Genomic DNA, 24,421 nt, shown 5'->3' on the forward strand with positions numbered 1-24,421 from the left:
TGACCTTATCATTGTCTCCTCCTTGTTATTTATTCACTTATCTATACGCAATTCCCCCAGTTTTTTTTCTCCCTCTCTCTTCGTTTTTTTTTTGTTTTTTGTTTTAACTTAGTCGCTCGTTCTACTTCAATTCCATTTCCAGCCACGCTACGTAACGTCGGTTAAACGAATATCTGCATTATCTTTATGCTCGCAAATTTCTCACCAAAATAAACAAACAATTTCTGGTTCAGGAAATATTATTATACTAGAAACTTTGCAGTGGTCGAAATTCAGACGCGTCGATAATTTCAGCTTCTAAACGGTAACGCAAATTTTCAACGTACAAAAAATACGTGTAGAATAATTGGGGCCACAAGATTAATATGGAGGTTCGCAATTTGTTTTTTTTTTTTGATTGATTAATCGTACAGAATTATAGAGAATATTTATAAGGATGCAAGTGATCGATATTTGGTAAGATTACGCGCAGATTCCAAAGCGTGAAATAGATTTCTATAATTTCAAGACTGAAAATTAGAAACAACGAAAAATTGACTGTCAGTATTATTTTATCGTTATTATTGCAAGTTTAATACAACGGTGCACTTTTATAAGAAAACTCGTTATTCATTCCGCGATTTGATATAATCGTAAATAATTTATCAAATATTGACAAGGAGGTTTTTTAAAGTCTCTGTAAATCTGTGAAAAGTGAATATTTTCAAGCCTGGCTGCCTTTAATCTCTGGTAATTCATGCGAGCCTCTGTGTTACTTGATTAGAAAAATTGTCGACCAGACCAAAAACGACGATCTCGATTTCCCCGTCTATGCATGTATTTGAAAATCGACTCTCACACACACCGATTCCTTTATTCGAGCATTCGACTCCGGATCGCAAGGCAGACAAGCCGCACATTGTTCGAGTGAAATTTAGTAACTCTGGCTTCTGACTTCGACAGGTCAGCAACGTTTCGACGATTTTTTCTCGAATGGTTATTGGCCGGCGAGTGATTACCGAGTTCTGATATAACCCGCCTATAACCGAACTCCAAATACGCGGGAGTAAGGCGTAAAGCGACCGACAAAATTTAAGAGGCGTTTTTCTAAGAATCTTTTCTTCAAAGTCGGTGAGCAAGATTTCTCGGAAACGGCTAAACCGATCAATCTCAAATTTTTGCACGAGCTTTTTGAATATATTTTTCAGTCTTTGAACGAAGGTTTTTTCTCGCTGATAAATATTTTCCAATTTATAAACAAATTAAGACTTCTTCTTTAGAAGTTCTCCCGGAGATCGACTATAGCAGCTTTAAAAATCATTATTTTTACAAATAAAAAATATCAGAATTAAGTTCAATGTTTCCCCAACACGTACATAAATTTTTATATCAACAAATTGAAATGTCTCTTCCTAAAAAAAAACTCTTGAAAAATCGCTTGTATTCGGCCTCCTGACTGAGTATAATTCCTTAAACTGACCAACTCGTAACTCGAAATGAACGAGCGTCCGGCTTACGACGGAATGCACCATAAACACACACCCAATGCACGCACGTTTTAAAGTCATTGTTACTCCTTCTGCTCATGAAACGCGCCTTCAGGCGTTTAACCGTTTCCTCTTGACCACCAAGAAATTAGCCCGCTGTGCCCCATTTGCTACTGATTGCCTGCCGACTTCTTTTCCTTCCTTCGTTCTCTCGTTTCTCTCTCTCTCTGTTTTTTTTTTTTTTCTTCTAAGTTTAACTTTTTATTTGATAACTGCTCACTGTTTTTATTTATTAATTCACCTATTTTACTCATGACTTTATTCATTTTTAATGATGTATCCTTTATTTTGTAAATTTTTTTGTACACTTTCATTCTAGGAGAATTGTTTTACTGAAGAAATCTTCATCTTCATTCGCAGCGATTGCAGATATTAGGGTCACGCTTTTTCCGAAATCGATGCCGTGCGATAATCGATTATTTTTGTTTATTCTTACAATTTGTTAGTCTATGGACCAAGCGATCGGCAAAGTTTGAGGCGAAACGGTCGAATCGTTTTGCGAATCGGTTACGAAAGCTACATCCGAAAATCATTGGGATTAATAATATAATAATGAATAATATAATAAATACCGACGCCTCGCTGAATTCCGACTGCAATACTGTAGGATACGCGCCTCGGTTGATCAAAAACCAGGAAACAGAAGGGGATGAATTCAGAATCCCAGGGGTGATTATGGTCGTTATATGGGGCTGTAAACCTCTACGGTTTTACGAGTCTGAATCGCGCGCCATTGACTTGACGCTTTTAATAACCCGCCCATCAGTCGACATTAGCAAAGATTCAGCAGACCGTCCTGATGCACTATAATATACATCTTTATCCGATTAGATCCAATCTTTATCCCTGACAGGAAAAATTTCATCCTCATATAAATATCGGCAATGAGTTCACAGTGTTTTTCCCTTCTGTAATGTAATTATCCGTTGTCTGTTCTTTTCTTTTATAATTTCGAACAGTTGAGAAATTTCAGAATAATTATTTAAAATTTGCGTATACTCGAATCGATATCGAATCGATGAAAATTTCAATCGATCTCGTTATCAAAATTCTTTCTTTTTTTTTCGTTTCCTTTTTTTGTCTGAGTATAACCAATTCCCCGAAACTTTCGTACACGATTTCAAATGTATTTTGTAATTTCACCTTTGCGTGTCGAACCAATCGTCCTGCTCCCTTTTCTCCCCGTCTCTCTTTCTATTATGCGGCACGTTTACGACGTTTTGTCGGCTCTTTCAATGTGGAACATATAAAACCAACAATAATCCTGTTTCTCTGTGCTTCACCGCCCAAGTTTGGTTCAACCTAAATCCTAACGCGTGTTAAACCTCACATAACCTAATAGACCGACCGATACACACCGATCCCCCCCCTCTAAAAATTTAAGTGCCTCTGGCTAAACAGCTCGTAAATTCGATTCCGACTCTCTTCCTTTCTTTCATTTCTTTTTTATTTTCCTACCACTCAACGACGCGTAAAAAATCTAGTAGCCCTTCGCCTCGAAGATGAATTGCTACCAGAAAATGAAATGGAATGGAAAGAGAGGAACATAATTTTCGACTCCGACGTCGGCGTCTTTTCGTACTCGAATTTTGACCCCTTTGTACGATTTTATGTCTCCGAATCGTGTTTGAATTAGAGATATGTCAGAATGATGATGCGAAAACGGCTCAGGTACTCCTTTCTACGAATGAAGTTTGAAGAGAAAAACTAGCAGACGATTTCAAATTCGAGAAAATCAAAGTAGACAGTTCTCGAACTTGCGGAAAAGCGGCGGCAGCTTCCTCAACCCTCCTTTTGACAAGTTAAATTTTTAACGACCTCCGCGTCTCCCCGACGACGATGACGACGACGTCTACCGCTCGTTCCTTTCCTCTCTTCGTCGCGTTATATGGCCCGAGGAGTATAACCGTTTATCCACCCAGTTCGCACCCCTCGGATCATGCTGGGTCATGATCCAGGTACCTTATATTTTATATATATACACGCGCGTTACACCATCGGAGATGAAGTTTTACGCATAGATTTATCGACGCTTCGGTTCTTTGTATCTTTTGTCGTCGTTGACGTAAAATCCGACTGACGAGTCACTGCAGACTTTGCTATAATATATCATCGGAACAAAGTAGGAGGAAATGACAGAGCAAGCAAAAAATTGCATTTTTTTTCTATGAAAACAATACGGAAAGAAATTTGAAAAACTGATAATACGTACAAAAAGTTATTTTGGATCGAATATATCATTTTACAAAGCACAATCTTGTGGGCAGAATTTGAAAGGTCGTGACGTTCTTAGCTTTCAATTGGAAAATTGTGCCGCGATAAAAATTTGAAATATGTCTGCTGACTCTACAAATTAGAATCTGAATATTCAAATTTATTGCTTCTGTGGTCTGTTCAAAATCGTTTCAGTTCTGACAAAAGTACATTTGGTAATATTTTGATGGATTAATTATTTGTGAGTTTTGTTCACACTCGATTTCTTCAATCCTGCCCAAATTTTCCAGTGTGGAAATTTCGATCAGTGCAATTGTGTTTCTCATCTATTCCGCGAGTGAATCCTCGCGCGCGAAATTCAAATCGTGAAATCAAAAGGCGCGTAAGCGCACAAAGAGAAATAAAAGAAATAAAAGAAGAAGGGTCACCGTTTAAGCCCCGATTCTTGCACCTTTTAGCTTCGGAGTGGGTTTAAGGCCGCTGCTGAATGCGGCAGCAGGACTCGCTTTATAGCTTTATCGCCGGCGTCGCGCACACTCGAAAAAACCGTGCAACACGCAACCACGTACACACACACACACTGTCAAAGGGCAATAAGTTTGCGATTAGTTCTACGTGGATAATGGCTCGACTGCCACCGTGGAAGAGTTCGAAGAGCAAACCGAGCTGACTGACCGCTCTGCGGCGAGAAGCAAACTCCTATTGCGCACAAATGGTGTAAACAATCGGGTAAACACGGCTCTTATCCCCGCGCTTACTTTCAGCCTCGGTTTCACCGCGATTCGCACGTTTCCTCAACGTTTTGAAAGAAATTTCTTTGAAACACGCTGACTTTAAAATTCTACGTTAAAGTCGGTTCTGGGGTCAAGTTGAGATTTTTCTTACAGTTGAAGGAGTAATACGTACTCTTTGCGTACACGAAATAATTTTTTCCATTTTATTTAAGAAAACCAAATTGATATTTTTTTATTTCTATTTTTCATACGTGTTAATATAAATCTCGACGTGGAAGAAAAGTTTTTTTTTCAATTACCTCCGTGGGCGACTACCTGCAGGTCGTAATTTTCAATTTAGAAAAAGAAGAAAATAAAAACGAAAAAGATTTTTTAAGAAGATGCGAAAATCTGGTAGAGTGCGTAGAATTTTTCATAAATATTAATCTTTGGCAAAAAAAAAAAAACTGGCGTCAACTTGAAGCGGACAGTTGTTCTTCTTCTGTTTCTTTCTAAATAAAAAAAATGTGTCACAAATCCAACATAATATCGTTGAATTTCAATGAATCGAAAAAATCCTACGTAATTCATTAGAAAATATAATTACAAAGGTAGAGTTAAAATAATTGACTTTTCGCAAATAAGTTGGAGAAAATGAGCCTTGATTTTGTGTCCGCAAAGTAGTATTTGCCTCCTAAATTCTCCGACACCGAGATCGTTTAAAACTGGAACACCCGTTGAAGACTCGCGGGGCGTTTTAAATCTGTTAGAGACCCAGCGGCGACACGTTCTCGGGGGATTTTCACGTCTCAACTGGTCGGCAACGTTTAGGCATGAGACTCGTATAAACAGTCCGACTGTAATGATCCGTCGATAGCGATCGTACCTACTTGAGGCTGCGCTGCTTTCCGATCCTCGTCCCAAGCTACGTGCTGAAATATTTATCGTTTAAACAGATTTGATTCCACGGTTAAGCCTCGGAGAAACCAAGAGTGAGAGTGGGAGAAAATAGCTCTTGAGATCCAGTTCGAAACGACGTGGACACAACCGTGGCTTTCATCGATTATAATATTCAATGCGTATAAAGCCGGCGATAAAAGACGCTCGTCGTTTTTTTTTTTTTTTTATTTGATTCCACGATGACTGAATATACACCAGTTCTAAATTACACTGAAAAATTCTTTCATCGAAGAATAAAAGACTGGTTAAAAAATTGAGGAAATCGAAATTCCAGCTGCAGACTCCGCCTTTTGATTTTGCAAAACCGATCGATAATCAATGTTCGATACAATGTTCATCGAATATTTAGATAGCATTGCTCATTTGCGGTATTTTATGAGCTCTGGGAAAATTTTCTCTTTGTGTAAGAAAAAAAATAAGCATCCCACTTGAATTTAACCGAGAATTCAGGAAATCCAATATCGTTGGAGAAAGATTGTACGAACGCAGATCGGGATTCGATTTATTGGAAGCGATGATCGATGTTCGAGATAGATATATACGCATCGGAAAATCGTATTACAATATCGATTGTATTGGATTTACTTTTTACTCGATCAATCTGACAAAACGAGAATAAAATACCGTGATTTGGAGGCAAAAAGAGACAGAGAGAGAGAGAAATTTGATTACAAACTAACGGCGGTCGAGAAGTCGTCGCGCGACGTTGCTGCAGGTAGGATATCGTTTTTCGCATAAGCAGCTAATTTGTAAACGGAGCCGCATGGGCGGCATTGTTGACGAGGGGGGAACGACGAGTCGCTTCGTGACTCACCGCGGATTCTGGACGTGAGGTTTGGCCATCGCATCGCCGAGAGGGAGATGAGGGATTGCGCTGCGAGGAGTGAGGATTAACGAAGGTTGAACACCCGAAACCCCCCGCGAAGAGGAGAAAAACGCGAAAAATACCCTCGCTCCTATCTTTCGCGGTCTAAAATTTCAGCTCAATTACAAACTCACTTTGTTGCGATTTATTTGCATTTTTCCTTGCAGGTTTATCGAGATTCTAAGGATTTGAATTAACAGATCGCTATCGTCGATTGATTGGAATTTTTACGATTTTTTAAACCGATCCAAAGTTTTTGAATTATTTGAAAAAAAAAGATTGTAACCGATTTACATGAAAAATCTCGAGGCATTCAAAGCGTTTACAACCGATTTCCACCAGACTGATATTCGATTCGTTCTACTTTTTAACAACAATCTTCACTAATGTTTTAGCCGATTCAAAGACATTCCAATAATCTTGAGATCGTTTTCCGTAAAGCCGATTTATGTAAAGTTCCATAGGTTATTAAAATAGTTTCCAGTCGATCCGTAAAAATTTACAACATTTTTTCAGAAACTTTGCTACCGATTTCCAGAAATTTTTAAGACTCTGAGATAGTTTACCGCCGATTTACACGAATTTCAACGATTTTCACGGGGCTCGCAACCGATTCGCGTAAATTTGAAAAAAAAAAAGAAAACTTTCAGTACATTTACCAGATGTCATCTACAAAAAAAATTGATACCGAGATCGGTACGAACGTGACGAACGAATCTGTCCTTTAGCAGAATGCCGAGAATCGTTAAAGCCTGTTAATTAATTACCAAGCAATCGTGAATCCCGATATCACATATCTTGACAAATTATTCGTCGATCGTTGTTCAGCCTCCTGCTATTTAATTCCTTTGTCGGCGGGGGAGTGTCGAGGGGAAAGCGGAGATTTAAGGAGCGGCCGGACTGGCCGGAGGGCATCGCCGGCTCTCCTTCCCCCAGGAGCCAGGAAATCAGGGTGGCGAGAACGACGAAGGGTAGTAAAATCGTTCGGTCACAGTCTAGCGAGCCCGGGACTCTCGCCCTGCATCCTGTGGCATCGGGAGCCGGGAGGAAAAGTTTACGAGGCACAGGGTTAAATGATCTGTCACTTTCTTTTAGAATTCCCCCATTACAAAAACATCGTAAAAATATTACGAGCTTCTCAGCTCTTATAACGCGGACCGAACGGGGGTTGGGGGGCCAAAGAGAATCGGGCTAAGGACGCCCCGTCGACTCTTCGTTCCAACTCGTATGCCAGTCTCTTATTCTTCGTTCCTTTTCTCTCTCACGCGCCAAATTGATTGCGTCTAAATCGATCAACGCCTGCAATATGGAAAGCCAGAAGCCGCGGCGCTAAGGAGTTTGGCGAATTAAAAATCAACGATTTTTAGTCATTTCATTACGAGATTTATCCAACTTATTTGAACGTAAGCTGCGATAATTTTTTACAAGTTGTTAACAGAAGCTTGGATATCGATTTAAAGCGGTGAGAATTTCGAGAGATTCGTTTAATTTATGTCCATCGTGTAACTTAATTTGTCGAGAAAACGGTTTTTCATAAATTTGCTTTAATAGGTTTCTCTTCTTCAACGGGCATAATTTTCACACGTAAAACGAAATGTAAACAGAAACGTTCGGAATTAAACGACGAGAGAAATTAACTCGATTAGATTTTTCGTTTTTCGAAATCGCAATCGATCGACCATCACCGAATGCTTTCACAGGATTTCATGCCCTCGGGAGCAGAGAGAAAGACGGATAAAAAGAGGGTTCGGTACTACTCTATCCGTACAGTTGACGACGGTGGAGAATTTTACAACTTCCGAAATGCCGAAGTCGTAAAAGCCGGAGAGTGATCCTTATATATTTCTCTCAACTGCTGCAGTCTAGCCGCACATCAGCAGCAACGTGGCTGCAAGCTGAAAACTGCACTGCACCGGAATAGCTGCTGAACTCTGCAATCCCAGACATTCTTCCAATGTTCCGAACTCGTCTTTGGAAACATATATAATATATATAACCTCGAAATCGTGAAAGGTTGAAACGAAAGTTGCTCCGTCAATGTTCGAAACACACTTTGCAAACCACCTTCGAATCTCATTGTCGCTATAATTTCGGAATGCTCGGAAAGCTTGGTGTTTCACTCTTCACTCAGGGGGGAGAAGGGTCAAAGAAATGAAAATACTTAATGCAATTGAGTCTGAGGGCTTTATTATTTATAGTTTCAAGAACATTTTAGAATTTTTTCATTGAAATTTATCATCTGACATCACTGTCCAACTTGCAACCAGCAAAAAAAAAAAACCTTTTCGGGTTTGAGCTCGTAGTCCAATTGTTGAAAAAAAAAATTACGTTTAAATATGCACGATTATGAACAAAAACTTAAATTTTTCGACTAAAAATTAGTTGATCAAATTTCTATAAAAAAATTTCGGAATTGAAATTCAAAAATCTAGCCACGAGCTTGAATCGATAAACCAGTTTTAAAGATTGCGTAAAAACTTCAAGTCTGTGGGATAAATATTGACCGAGATACCTATGCCATCAATTTCAAAACGTGGTCGTTCGCTACTCATACGTGCGGCGTGCCGTCATTTTGTTATCAATTTAAATGAAAAAATTCCTGAATGTTCTTAAAACTATAAATAATAAAGCCACCCCTTAAATTATATAGAAACCGATCTGAACGAAGAATCATTTCCAAGGCACACTGAATAAATTCTAAAATCACTCGGAGTTTCTGGTTACTCCGTTCCGAAGCGGTGCAACATAACGCGGAAATGTGAAACACAACCGGAAACAGATACCTGCGCGTAGAAGCGACGAAGTGTCCGCATGTCCGTGTCCATGCGAACGTGCGTCGTGGTTGGAGTTCGGACGAGGGGGGGGGGCAAATCAACAAAATTTTTAATTGAAAGTTTCATCGAGCTGCGGATGCGTTTGAGCCACACATCGGTCGGATGCGGGATGGAGAGTTCCGTTACACTGGTAAACAACAACGGTATCGCTGCTACAAAGCACCGCCCGTTTCTGCATAGCACGCAGATCCGATAGCCTTCGCTGTCTCTTCGTTTCGTCATTCCCTCGCCGCCTGCAACCTGATTCTGGAAAACTGAAATTCCCGTTTGTAGTTTCGGTGATCGAAGCACATTTCCATCCACCTCGCAATTCGCCTGCAGCGAAGGATCAGGTTTCCCATTGAACGCTGATCCTCTCACGGAGAGTTTCATGGTATCAATCAATGATTTCACCGGATTCTCACTGTCCCGGTATCACGTGTGAACAGACGTGTATAATTCTCAACAATACAGAGGACTCTGAAATTTTAAAACTTTGGAAATGCTCCGAAATACACACTCAAACTCGAGAGACCTCGAGTCGCTTCTTTCAAACACCACATAATTCTCTATTGCCCAAGAAAATTGAACTTAAACAAAGGTGAAAAAATCAGGGCGTGGCGTGGACACTCTTGTACTTTACGGATGAACAATTCGTTGGGCTTGGACCAAAATTTATCCAACATAACAATGATTTGCACCAAAGATATAGAATATTTTATGTTATCACTTAAATAGTTGGTAATTCAATATTTGTGACGATCTCTGATGATTAATAAAAATTTACGGATTACTTTTATATCGTCATTCTCAACTGCTGATTGGCACAGCACTGATGCTATGGGTTACTCGTACGATTTTTTTCATCCGTCTTAATCGATCCTTACAAGAAAGCGCCAGTTGAAATCAATCACGCAAGGAAATAAAATTTATGTTCTATACTTTTGTCCCATCTTTGTCGTATCGCTTTGGTCCAAACCTTTCGAATAGCGTGCGGAAGGGAGTACACAACAAGTGTCGACACCATGTAAAAAATCACCTTCCAGGTCGATCGCGATACTTTTCCGATGGTGGATTTTAATACCGATGAAATTGTTCGCTTACCAGAAACGGAAAAAGGATCCAAAGCACGAGCCCAACGATCAGTAGAGGGTTCCATACGTGCAACAGCGATACGCCAGGCAGCGTGTAACAATAACACTGAAAGTCTATCATGGCATAATATTGTGGCTACGTTGTGTCGCGGATAATTCTGAGAAGTTAATACCCGCTTTTGTTACTACGTGCGATTGGCCGAGTAGTGAGTTGTTGTTGAAGGACCGGAAGTGCAGTTGCCTCGCCTCTCTCTGCACGTTGTTGTGGCATACGAAAGGCACAAGAGCACCACCAGCCAGTCGGGAGTGTCCGATAACCGAAACTCGGCCAACTCGATAAGCCAACTCTGGACAAACTCCGGACGACTTCACGGTAGTGGCGAAAATGTTTGGATATTTTCTCGGAAGGGTTTGAAAGGATTAGGAGTTGCACTCCACCACTTTGTCCCAAAACTGATCGTTATAAATGTGGTGTCAAATGTAACACCGGAAATATTCTACTACAGAAGTCCACACCATTTCAGTGTTCATTTTGAGACCAATTGGTCTCAAGAATCGAACGACTTAAACCGATAATGCTTAATTTTACACTAATCGGTGCGGACTTTTATTGACACGCTGAATTTTCCGACAGTGTTGGAGTACCTAACCCAGTTTCCACGTTTCGTTTATGTTCCGCATCTATTGAGACCAGTCTCCAGCTTCTTTGTTTCGATAAATGGAGCAGGAATCCAGAGAGTAAATACTGGGTTAAGAATTCGGAGATCCAAGATTCGGGTGAAAACCGCGACGTGGTCTTGAGATTGCAGTCGTCCTGCTGACTGACAGACTGGCGACGAAAAGTCGTAAAACGAAATTGCGGAGGAACGGCTTTGCGCCGTTCTTGGTTATACCGGCGCGTATTGCAATATACGTATACGTATACCGAGATGCATATCATTCTAATACCCACGCAGCAGTCAAATGCACCGTGTATATGTGGGAAACTTGGAAAGTTTGTAGGTGTTACGACTCCTCGGTATCCGCACAGCAAACTCCGTCAGAGGACTCCATCCATAAAATGGAATAATCGAACCAATTCGTCTCGACTTGGTTGCGAAAACTGCGCAAGCGTTCGATGATCGTCCTCACGGAACGAATCATCGTTTCGATGGTCGATCGATCGCCGCTTGATCGTCGTTTCAATTACTTCAAGGGCGCGACGCGATCAGCGATGAAAAGCATAATGTATACTCTATCAGTCGCAGACGTGGGGCGATATTTAATACACCATGGCATCAATGGTCCCACTTGGTCGTAGCAACGTGAAGACGCGGCTCTCGTTTAATATATTTTTCTTCAACGACGCCACGACGTTTAAACAAACAGAAGAGGACTGATATTATCTCTCTTGTAATTCTCCGTATGTATTATGATAAGGTTACGGAACAATGCAGAGATATCTTGGAGGAAGTTTGTGATGTAGAAATTTTTGCATACTTTTCTTACCTTTGTCGCCAAAATTGTCATCTCCGATCACAGAGGCGTTCCAGTTTTCGTCATCCTTCAGCTGCTGAACTTCCAACTGAACGTTCTTCGATGGTTTTTTGATAATTCTCAGACCCTGCGCATAAATAAGACCCAAGCGATGTTATTGAATGATACGATGATCGAATCATCACTCTAAATTTAAGGATGTGACGAGTGTCGTTCGCAATAACATTACGTCGACGTTAACAAAGTCAAGCTAAACACTTGATAGATGAGCAAACATTAATTGGAGATTTTTCAACATTTTTAAGGTTAATTTCTGCAATTTTGGAAGCAGTGAAGATATAAAAAGGAGTCACGGTTTTTGACTCATCGAAAAATGTGGCTTGTAGAACTTTTTCATTCTGAGTTTCCGTTCGCATCGTAATTCAAGAATACATTAAACTCCATACTTTGTCAAATTTTTGACAACAATTTGCCGTTTTTTCCACAAGTTCAAATTCCGTCGTCGAGATCTAATATTTTGGTGGATATTACATATCATAGTTGCAACGGGTTCCAAATAATCTAACTTGTTACGGTGAATCCCGAATTGCGAGATACCTAAACGATTTACCTCCGCATATTTGGGGGCGGTCTTTGGGGGAAAATCTGGCTAAAAAACCAAAAGTACACTCAACGCTTTAGTACAGAACCCTTATGAAATATTTAAAATCCAGTCAATTCGACCGAGATCCAATTTCCACAAAAATTCCGCGGGATCCTTTCCATTGTTTGTTATCACGATAATAAATTCTACCATTCTTGCTGGTCAATTTCCTTTTCAAAATTCATTTCCGTTGCTGTGCGTGGTACCAGAATGTCATCCAACTTCTCAAATAAAAAAGTAAAAGGGTACACTTGTACACCCCGATGCTCCTGATACCTAATCCGAGGCGTCGCGACGCGTCATATTTATCACTCGATTCTTCCAACGGTTTTCCACGTCAGTAGTCGTCGTCATTAATTGTCAGCGTATCGTTTGCGGCGTCGTCGAGTGGATAAAACACAATTCCTGACTAGCGTTTATACTATCTCCTCCTCCTCCTCCTCCTCCTCCTCCTCCTCCTCCTACTCTTCCTCGTCACCCGTCTCGCGCCTCGTTCCCCTTGCTTGCCCGGATCGCGTCTACGCCTGGATAACATAGGAGCAAAATGGCGTCCGGAGAGAGACCGAGACGCCGGTACAAGCGCCGACCGACGCCTCGGCCGTTCGATACGCCTGCCGTATGAGAAAAAAAGCAAAAACCCATCACCTGAGGCCGAAACGCGCCGCCGCCGCCGCATCTTCCTCGCTTCTTTCTCCAATTCGTTTCACGGTTCGGCCGCGAACGGCGCCGGGAGGAGCCATTTCCGTTTTAAAAACAGTTCCGGATGTTGTGGGCGGAGCCTCGCGGCTCGCAGCTTTCATTGGCCGCCTACGACTCTAATATATCATGTCATAGAAGGACGAACGCGCCGGTTTTCACCGTCGTATCGCGCTACGCACACTCGAGAAAATCGACCTTTCAGATATCCTTCGCTGCGTTCTCTCCGCATGCGAAACGCGACATTCGCCTACGTTTTGTTATTTTCACCCCGGAATTAATTACGGCTTGAAATTAGTTGAGGGGGCATTTACAGAAATCTTGGGAATTTTTTTTCTCACGCAGGAAAAGTTTGTTGGAAATTCTTATAAAGGTTTTAGGTATGCGTCTCTTAAATATTTTGAGAGCATATTAACCTTATTGGATCCTCATTTAAATGTATCTTTTAACAGAGTGTAAAAAAAACGACCACTAAAAAACTTTGCTTATCCAGGGAAGGAAGTTAAGATACATATTAACAGTTTCACAATTTTTTCAAACTTTTAGAAAATCCTCGAAAATTCTAAAACACCCGGGAATTCCTAATCGAGGATTCTCTAGTCCCTAGAAAAAAAATTCACTCGAGAAATGAGAAAGCCTAGTCTCGAAACTCGAGAGTTTACGCACCTCGTCCATCGCGAACCAAGAACGCGGAAATAATTCGGCTGCGGTATAAAAAATAATGGGGATATGGAAGTGAATTCGTCGGAATGAATTATCTCATTGAAGCGAGCTGCCGAGTGAAGAGGAGGGAGCGAATTGCGAAGATGAGACGGTGCAAAAGCGGCGGAGCCAAGTCCAACTATACGTACTGCACATTAGTACCGGGTAATCATAAGCTCTCCACGGATCGGATTATTATTATTTTCTCGGAAAAACAATCTCATTCTTATTTGTCGACAACCGGCAATTAGTTGGCGATATTTTGGTCGCCTAATGGTACGTTTTTCGTTATTTTATCGCAGGATTCGTCGGGAATTACTAACGGGGTGTCCGGTAAACGGGAATTTCAAAGTGCCCTTGCAAATGCGGAAATTGTACGGGAATTCGCGTTGAAATTACCGTTTCTATATTCACAATCTCGAATTTTGAAGAACGTGAAAATCGGTTTTACAAAATTTTGAATTTACAGAGAAAGTGAAAACTTAGAAAGGTTAGAGTACAGAAAGATAGCTGTAATATAAAATAGTTTTTTTTCACAACGAATAAGAATTCAACAGCATCGTGACGGTTCTATATTCTGATTTTCTATACTTCACATTTCGTTTTGACTTTTCCGTACTTCGATTTTCTACGTTTTGAAATTCTACGAAATAGACTTTCGGGCAGGTATTTGAAAATTCGATATTGTTACCCTTTTATTTTCTCATTGCTCTCCAGTTTTGATTCCAACCGAGTTCATCAGTTCTACACATCGTCGAATACAATGACGGTGTTCGATGTTGATTGTATCATGATAAAGCACAAACGCCGTAGAAATCATTATATACGAATATAGGAGAGTTTTGAAAAAAATAACCGGGAACTTTGAATTCCGACATCGTTGGACATCCCGATTATTTACGCATTGGCTTCTATTTTCTACGACTTCGCGCGTCCATAACGGCACGGTCAATATTTATTATCTGTTTTATGTTACAGGTGAAAACGTCGAGGTTCTATTAGAGTACAGTACCAAACTCCTAGAGCGTTTCCGGTATCCCTGGGAAATGCTTCCCCTAATGTTCGTTATATTGAAAGATGCGAGAGCCGACCTTGAGGAGGCTTCCCGACGCATAACGGAAGGTGAGACGTCTACAAATTAAGCAATCAGGGTGTACACCGAAATTTCAAAAACGAATTTCCCTTACTCGTCTAGATTTTCTTGGAAAGCATGGCTATGCATCAGGGTGCTTTGCTTTGGAGAAACATTTTTTGGTCTATTGTACAGAAAAAAACTCGTAGATAAGAAATTCTGAAATCCAATTTTAAAACTTTGCTCTCGGAAATCGAAGCTTTCCGATATTCAAATGACAACACGAGGAATACGTTATTTTATTTTTCATACTAATACCACCGAGCCGAAGTTGAGTAAAGTCAATAGTTGTTTATTCATTATTATAAACGGTTCAAGATAAATTTTTAATTAAAATTTACTCACAAATCATTGTCAGTGGTAAGAATTTGAAAAAAATTACACCTTGTCGACGTTGTTTGAATGGAAAAAGCTTCAATTTCGAGATTGATCTATAAAAATTGGTAAAAACAAGAAACGAAAGTTGGCTCATTATATTAAATACGTATTGCCGTACCTATTTAAGAAAAAAAAACAAATGCTTGAAAATTTCAAATGTTTTTTACAACAATTCTTAAATTCTCCGACTTTTCCCTGATTTTTTCCAAACTTCCAGGTTTTTCATGAACAGTGTACACCCTGGCCGCATCATTTTCTTATTAATGTATGACTTTTAAATGTGTTGTGCATGAACGAAAAAAAAAAGTTGAAGAATCCATGTGTAAACTTCGCATTCTACATTTCAGATGCAACAACACGAAAATTACTTTCATTATGCATGACTACGATCTCTTATAGTTTAATGTTTATCAATAGATGCAAAGTATTTGTGGCTATAACTGTATTTTATAGTCATCAGATAGAATTGGTTAATTAAAAAGGCAAAACAAATTTTTAAAAGTCAAAACGAGCGGTTAAAAACGTACCTGCAGTTAATGCATGCGCAGCAATATACAAAAAATTCTTTACACGCAAAAGCTCAAGAAGAATAAAAATAAAAAATGTTTGACCGTCACTTGGGAAAAATGGCTGTGGAGTGATTTTGCGATTAAATGGTATAATTTGACGTTTTCAAAACTACGTGAGAATTTTTATCGAACGCTGTTTATATCATATTCTGTTTCTTAACATTTTACTATTATTTTCGTTCAATTATCAATATTGCAAGAGATCGTTAAAATATCGCGGGAATTCAACCTCATCGCTGGATGCGCTCATCGTAGATGGCAACAAGGATGATCCGAAGCTGGATGAATGAATCTACCTTTGAAGAAAAACGAACAATCCCAGCAAAACTTTCATTGCATCAACTGAAGAGGAAAACAACGATATTTTCATCACGGAAGATTTCATACTGGATCAAACTTTTAAACTTTAAACGTAAAGAATTTTAAATAATCGATGAACGTTAAACCAGAGAAATTAAAATTTCGCCACGGAAGATGCTGGATGATAGATAAATTAATCAATTAATTTCACATTAAGTTAAACTTGTAAAATTTCAAAAAGGAAAACTACAATTTCATCACGGAAGATTATCGAAGATGAATCAAAATGTTCGTAAATATTTTCCTCTTTCTTTTTGCAATATTTTATCTTACGTATCATGCATCATAAAATTCGGAGTTGAATTTTTCTCGCTCTCGTTAAACTTGTGCGATTAAATAAATCAATTATACTACTTCGTAAAAACGTTGCGTATCAAATACTTGTACATATAAAAACGGATCTTGTATATTATTCGTAAAATATAACGCGTGTGTGAATACGAGAATTTATTAGATACATTCAAAAAATAAAAAAAAATAAAAAAATAAAAAAATGACGAATAATTCATCAAATTTTAAAAGCTGTTGAAAAGCCTTAACTTCTGTGTATTTATTAACGTCGCGAATTATGGGTAAACGGTGATGAAGTTCCTATTACAGAGGTGTAAAATATTAGTTTATACTTAATGTTTATCGGAGTAATATTCGGCAACAAACGAAAAATGAAAAAAAAAAAATAGAATAATCAATTGCGAAACATCAATGAAGATCGAATTTACGGTGGTGGACTACCGATGAACGCGATTACGAAAAGGTAGGAACTGTAGATTAAATTAGAATAAGTTAACACAATCGGCAGAGAAAAGGAAAATAATCTTGGAATTCGAGTTGTAAGCGGGTTTTACAAATATCGTACGCGGAGAAAAATGATTTCTACGGTCTGTTCGCTATTACCGCCAGGTTTCAAGGTTGAAAAAAAAAAAAAAAAACGAAAGAAAGGTAATCAACGAACACCCAATCTCGTACGCGTAATTAAAACAGGAGTGAAACCTGCGAGAGGCAATGACGCAGAGAGACACGGGATGTCGATAAAACGGGGTAACCACTGTTACCAGTGTGGAGTCGGCGTTGCCGAGGTATGCGGTAAATCGGTACAAGATGTTAGACCCGAGTCGAGTTCGCAACGAGCTCGGCACGATCGCTCAATCGATGCCCCGGGTAAGGCGAACGAATCATCGCAGGTTATGGACATGTCCCGGTGTTCCGGTTTTTCCACACTCTACATACGCGCGAGACCCGATCACGGAACTCCGGAGTCTTTATAGCAAGAAGGAAAAGAAAAAAAAAAAAACGTATCTGTAACGAAGAAGGAACCAGCTGCTGCTGCTGTTGCCGTTGTCGCATCAGCAGTGCACCTCAGACTCTGTCCCTCGTCTTGGAACGAGAATTTCCGCAACTCTCAAACGTCGCTTAACCCTTTCAGTCGCAAAAGCCTTTTTTTTTCTTTCTTTTTCTTTTAATGCTTTATTTTTTATTCTTACATCCCACGGAAAACCCTGAATTTCTTTGCACTATCAGCTAAAAAAAATTGCTAAACCTTGGAACGATTGGGAATTTCTGCAAGTCCTTAATTGTTTATGATTGTTATAAATATACGTAGGCGAAAAAAAGGAACAACGTATTTCCGTGAAGGTAATTCGTTGGCGGAGAAATTTGACGACAAACGTATGCTGAAAAAATTGTTGGCACTTTCTTTAACTTTGCCGATGTTTTACAATGTTCAAATAATCAATTTGCGTTATGAAAATAGAGAGAGCTTATCTTGCGATCTTTAAACAATACTTGAATATTTTTTTTCGACTTTTAGAACTCAGTTTTTAAGCAAAATATCACTTTTGTGTGACCGACTAGGGTTGAAACGAGGAATCGCGATAAACATTGTCAATTTTCTATGGATCAATTCTGATCCGTGCCATTCGCACCAAATCGACGCACACGGTCCTTGTTAGCAAAGATTATGGTTCGACAGTACAAAACGGCGCCGCGGCGTTGTAAATTAATCTTAAAAGACCTCGTCAAGTTTTCCTCGGATCGAAGGACGGACAAGCCATTAACGTCAAGGTAACGAAACATTAGGAAGAAATCGCTGCATCGCGGATCCGCGGATATAGTCGATTTTTAGGATCTACGAGCATGTTTCGTTGTATAATTTTTAAAATCCTAGAGTTGCGAAATCACGATTTTCTACGACAAAGAGGACAGCAGAGCTCCTTCTTCGAAGACTTAGAGAACCTGACGGATGATAACGAGTTCTGAATCTGAGGTTGAAGTTGGTAACGTTACCGTAACGATGCAAAATCGATTTAGAAGAACTCGTTACATTGCAACATTAGAAATGTATGAAATTTGTTAAACCACGATAAGCAAACGATGCTCTCGTATCGAAAAGCCAACTCCTTCGAAGTAATTCTAAAATTCTAATGTAACAAATCGTTCCTACGACATTTTGGTTACGCTAACGTGACCAACTAACTTCAGCATCAACTCTGTTAAAACGTTATCGGTGAATTTTTCGTTTACAAACACCGACACGAACGACACGTTGCAGGTTACGCCTATGCGAATGTTGGATAACACGGTCAGTGCATAATGGTGTTTAAATATAACTTGTTGCACCGAGTGTACCGGGTGTACCGCGTCTATAAGTCCGTGGCCGGCGAATAACGCAAGTTCGAAGAACGAGAGCATAGTCGTCGAGAGTATAAGTATGTAGCGGCATGGCAGTTGTAACATTGGAGTTTGCACACAGTTGCAATGTCGGCCTCCCTCCCCCTCCCCCGCCCCCCTCCAGGCCTGCTTATGCGCGCATTTTCCGCGAGCCACCGCGTCGGCGGATCCCGTGCCAAACGCGAATAGAGAGAGAGAGATAGAGAGAGAGAGAGAGAGAGAGAGAGAGAGAGAGAGAGAGAGAGAGAGAGAGAGAGAGAGAGAGAGAGAGAGATAAAGATAAATGCAAAACTTGGCAGTCTGCTTCAAAGTCTAAGAAAGCTAGGCGGAGGAGAGCTTCTTGCGTAACCGCGTTCGTTATACGACGTCTTGTGGTATTGGAGTGCACACTGGTCGAAAGCTGGTTAGTTTTTGCGCGATATGTTGCACATGTGCACTCCGACAACACTCGACAAGGTGGAGAACGAGAGAGATAGAGTGATAGAGAGCGGGGCGGGAGGAACTCGCGGAAAACCGACACGTGCACAAACACACAAACGCGATTTACACACAAGATTTCCTTGACATTAGAGTCTATCCCTCCCCCCCCCCCCCCCGCCCTTCCCTCCCTCTCACCTACCGCCTAACCAACTAACTAACCAACCAACCAACCAACCAACCGTACCAGAAGTTACAATGTTCCGTTCGAGAAACCGCGTTGCTGCTTTAACAGTACTCGTCGATAATTTTTCCACACCTGTGTACGTACGCTGTTTTCCATTCCACGGCGTAGTTTCGCATCTATTAAGACAAGTTTCACGTACCTAAGATCGGTGTAGTAATATGCAACATTCATGGAACTTGTTTTTATCAAGGGAGCGGGTACATTAGAGACCGAAAAAAAAGCTGACATTTTTTTTTTGTATTTCCATGGCATTTACATTATAACTTGTTTTTTGATTGTTTTTCTTTTCTTTTTTTTTTACAAACGGAGGTATATTCGAGTATACACTTATTAGCAATTTTTTTTTTCATTATAAAATATTTAAATGCATTAGAATTACACCACGTAGAAAAAGAAACAAATCGGCGTTTTTTTCGATCTCTGATGTAACCGGTCCTTTTAAACTTTCATTTTCGCCCCGTCCTCAAAGTCGAACTGCTCTTGTACAGTCTTGTTCAGGTTTGATCGAGATTGCCAATTATCGTGCAGATTCAAGTCTCGATCAATTGCATGCCATTTTGCAATTGCGATGTTTCATTATTTCGTAACGGGCTTATAATTAATACAATTCATACACGACCGCTATGCACTGGCACATTGTTACCCTGCCTTTTGCTTTCTGATTTCAACTAGTTTATTCCTCATCATCGAGACTCGACAATATTTTCACCACCAAGTATCTAATATATATCTAATAAAGCCTCTAGAAAAATTTACTCAGACTTCATTAGATGAAGGAATAAGATCGATCAATATTGTATACACATATTCACCTACCCTCGTTACTTTTTATCGCAATTTTCCATCATCAGACTTATTGAAATGAAATTCCAATTGATCCGGGTCATTGTCAGGATGAAAGAGTAGAACGAAGATCACGACTAGATTGAATCGATTCGTATAAAGATAGCTTGATCGTATCGTAACATGTGGTATTTTGTCTACTAATATTGATTCGTTGAAAACTTGAAGATGAAAATAAAAGAAAAAAAAAAAATTAAAAATTGGAAAAAATAGGAATCGTCGACTGGAGTCGTTGATTAAGTTCGAAGCGTTGCACCACGCGTCATTTTTGTTGAAACGCTTGACGTCAAAGCGTCAACCTTTGTAACCTTGCATCTTATCAGAGAACATACCCGGCCATTTTGTGTTTAAATCTGCATCGACGCGACCTTCCTGCATTTTCTATCTCTGTACATTCTATCAATTTCATACATGTATACACATTGTACTCCGTTTCCGTGTCTCTGATATATATTCCCCCTTATCTTGATAAACTCGAGCGAAATAAAGAATAAAAAATAATCATAGTAAACATCTACTTGGTGCCTTCCTAGTTGCGTCTCTCTCTCTCTCTCTCTCTCTCTCTCTCTCTCTCTCTCTCTCTCTCTCTCTCTCTCTCTCTCTCTCTCTCTCTCTCTCTCTCTCTCTCTCTCTCTCTCTCTCTCTCTCTCTCTCTCTCTCTCTCTCTCTCTCTCTCTCTCTCTCAATATTGACGCGCTATTTTAATCCCTCTTCAAAATTCTTATCATATTCATGTATTTACTTATTCAGGAATCGCGAATCGAGGTCTCATACGATAAGAATCGCGATATCTCTTCGCGAACGTCGCAGCCTTACACTTCCTACCATTATGTAGCAGAATGTAATTCCGCTAGTTTAAGTCCCGCGTATGCAACCTACTATGTAGCTCGGCTGCATGCACGTAGGTACACATCTTATACGTATAGCTACGTATAATACCGACCTCGGTGACACTGACTAAACTAAACTTAGCGCGCGCGAGGCTCGCGACGCGCGCTTCAACTGCGGGATTAATATGGCTAAAGTAGGTAGAGTGCAACCGAAGTACAGTCATCCACATTAGCTGCATCCGCGACGAACTTTTCAAGCAAAACTGCACTCTAGGGTGGTTCATTTTTTAACTTGTGTCTTTTTTTAAGAGTGTCGTAAAAAAAAAAAAATAAATAAAAAAAAAATAAAACCTGGAGGAGGTAGAAAAATATTTAGAAGTCGCTATCAATTGTTCTAATATTTTTTATTCATTTTTATGCTTACACCTTACGAACTTGTATACGCATATATATTAGTTTGTTTTTTTTCGTATCGTTGTCCAATTAATCGTTGCTAATAAAAATTAGTACTGAAAACGAAACGGGGACTATTAGATATTATAATTAGACTACGATAAAAAAAAAAAAAACTAATATATACATGTAAGTCCGTAAGATGTACACGTAAAAATAAATGAAAAATATTACAGTAATCGGTATCGATCTCTAAATATTTTCGTACCTCTTCCAGATTTGTTTTCAGTATTTGTCACAAATTTTTCGAGTGACACTTGAAAAATAAAAGTCAAAAAAATGAAACACTCCACTACACCCTCTGTCAAATGGGATGAAATTTTATCGGAACGATTTCTCTCCTACTTCTCGTCACTGTTTCAATTTGCGGAAGAAAATCGCCGTTGCGGTACAAGAATTGATGGGTTTTATTTATTTTTCTTGCAACTGAACATGGGTTCTGTTATACATAGTGTATAACGACCTGAAAAACCCTGAACATATTTAAATGTAATGAAATTCTATGCGATCCTTAAAAAGTCATGAAATGTCATGAAATTTTACTCATGAACCTGAAAATTTCATTTTTAGGCTAATTAGTATCTCAGATTTCAGAAATATATACGAAATATTAATACTCATTTACATATTTATTTAAAAACAATATAACAAAAAAAAAACATCGCTATATTAATGTCAAATAGCCTGCTATAATCGAAATATTTGAAAAATGACATTAAAAAAATTTTAAATGTCACGATTTACTGGTCGCCGAAAAAAGGTAGACTCTCTGATTTTACGAATTAATATTTTTTCAACTTTAGTTGAAACATTTTTCTCACCACAAGTCGAAACGATTTTCTCCCATTTCGCAGACGTTGTTCCATTCGAAAATTATAATGAAATATTTTCTTTGAACAATATCGAATTACCCTGAAATCTTGGAAACACGAGAATACATGAAAACCTGTTCAATTTGTGTGCAAATCGGAAATAAACGATTCTTATCTCCTGATCGGGGTCAGATTTTCATAGCTGTGAAATGGACATTATCGGTTAGGTGCCTACATAATGGATGGCAAACAACGATCGAGATCGACACGCGATCCATATAATATGAAACTCTAGCGGTTTACACGGAGCAGTTAATAATATTCGCTGAAAATTTGCTTTCTACAGCATTGAAAGTTCAGTCTGCGGCGATGTAAACTTGCAGTTGCCACCGCCGGTTCAGCGTCGCAGCTCTGCAACTCGTTTAAATACTAGCGGTTTTTACGACCCTGTACAGAGCCGCGCGTGCTGCGAACTTCTCAGCGACTCTCCTAATCTTCTCACTCACTGTGGTTTTGCACAACGTAAAAAAGTAAACAGAAGTTGGTAAGAAGAAAAAAAAAAAAATCCTGGCTTCGTTAACCAGCTCTTTTTTTTTGCCTTCCTTGGTCCTCGGTCAACTGTTTTTTAATATACATAACGAAGTAGAAACTCCGCCATTTTCTTTACGACGCTCGGTGAAAACGTCAACACACGATCCGATGATGATGGATATTTTTGTAATCATTACATCTTTTTCTTTTCCTCTAGAATCGCGAACGAAACTGGATCAGGTGAGTCACTAAACGTGGAGGGGATTAATATTCGATCGTCAATAGTTGGCACGTTGCGTGATTGCCGATCGAGTTTTACCTCATCCGTTCGGTGTTATAACTAGTCATGATTCTCATGCTATGCGGCCACTAAATATAACCGCGGGTATTGTTGTGCTTAAATATTCGCAAAATGGAAGTGACGTCACGAAGTACGAGCTAACCAACGGCCGGAAGTTGAGGCAGTTAAAACACCCCGGAGTTGCGGCAGCTGCACCCGTCGCTCCTATTTCTGACAATCCGGAACCTGCTACTCGTTATTATACTTGTAACTTTTTCAACTCTGACCCATTCTCAACTTTGCGGTGATGGAATTTAGGGTTAGACATTCTTCATCGAGTCCTTCGCCATTTAACATGAAATGCTTAGCTTCAGAAATGTCCCAGATTCAGATATGCCTATCGTAAGCAAAATACAGTTTAACTTTAAAAAGCCAACTCGTTGAAAGACACTTTTAATCTCCCCTATGATGACGATTTTTTAGCCCGACGTTTCGTTACGATAACGTAACTAACTTCAGCCTGATATCTTCTACCATTTGACATTTTCGGATGGTTTGAAATAGTCGTTACTTTAAAATATGATTTTGCAAGCATCCTGACGTTCGAAGATGAAGTCTGTTCATACAATCGTGAATTCATTCCTCCTTGGCCTTCGCCTCTTCAGAATTTACTTTCCCCCAATGATGTTGTAGATTGAAAATTGAAAGATGATAATAACTTCGCAACGATCATCCCGACAGTCGGTATAACCTCAAGTCTCGTAATTATCGTAAAATTATTAAGCAAAAACTGGCCTCGATTTTACGATTTCGTTTCCCCGAACAGGGTCCCTTAAGGCCCTCGACGAGAGCCGCGAATGACACCTTAGCGACACCAAGACTCATCGTCTCCTGGGGCGGAGTCAGAGTCGACTCGAGCAGGCATCAGGGTGCGACGACTAGGCACGACTCGGCCCTCCTCCTTCACTCCCCCCACCCCTTCGGGTTGAAACTGGGATGAGGAAAGGAGGAATCTTCCTCGACGAGGCCCTCGGAGTTCCGTCCCGGAGAACGGACGCATAGAGATCGTTAAAATATAATTTATGATCGGCAGCGTATACGCGGTATTTTTGCGTCCATCCGGCCCTTCGTTCCTCCGCAGCATCGCGTTCGAGTGCGTATCCAACTATTCCAGCTCGGGCACAAAGAGTGAGTCCAGGA

At 39.8% G+C, this 24,421-nt stretch overlaps 1 protein-coding gene across 21 annotated transcripts in view; it reads left to right on the forward strand.

Annotated features, from left to right (window-relative positions):
* Positions 1-24,421, forward strand: part of LOC124308806 (protein doublesex-like) — an 82,998-nt gene that overhangs the window by 35,619 nt on the left and 22,958 nt on the right. For 18 of the 21 annotated variants that reach the window (XR_006909095.1, XR_006909096.1, XM_046771912.1 and 15 more), the window contains one exon: positions 14,681-14,824. Coding sequence is in view for 16 of the 21 variants with exons in the window: in XM_046771912.1 (XP_046627868.1) it covers positions 14,681-14,824 (144 nt within the window). In the remaining 5 variants the exon portion in view is untranslated. Of the gene's footprint in view, positions 1-14,680; positions 14,825-15,559; positions 16,896-23,158; positions 23,182-24,421 lie in introns of those variants that run through there. The other 3 variants (XR_006909097.1, XM_046771918.1, XM_046771917.1) reach the window with 3 other exon arrangements.

Source organism: Neodiprion virginianus, chromosome 7 (genome assembly GCF_021901495.1).
Source record: "Neodiprion virginianus isolate iyNeoVirg1 chromosome 7, iyNeoVirg1.1, whole genome shotgun sequence".
Taxonomy (NCBI): Eukaryota; Metazoa; Arthropoda; class Insecta; order Hymenoptera; family Diprionidae; genus Neodiprion; species Neodiprion virginianus.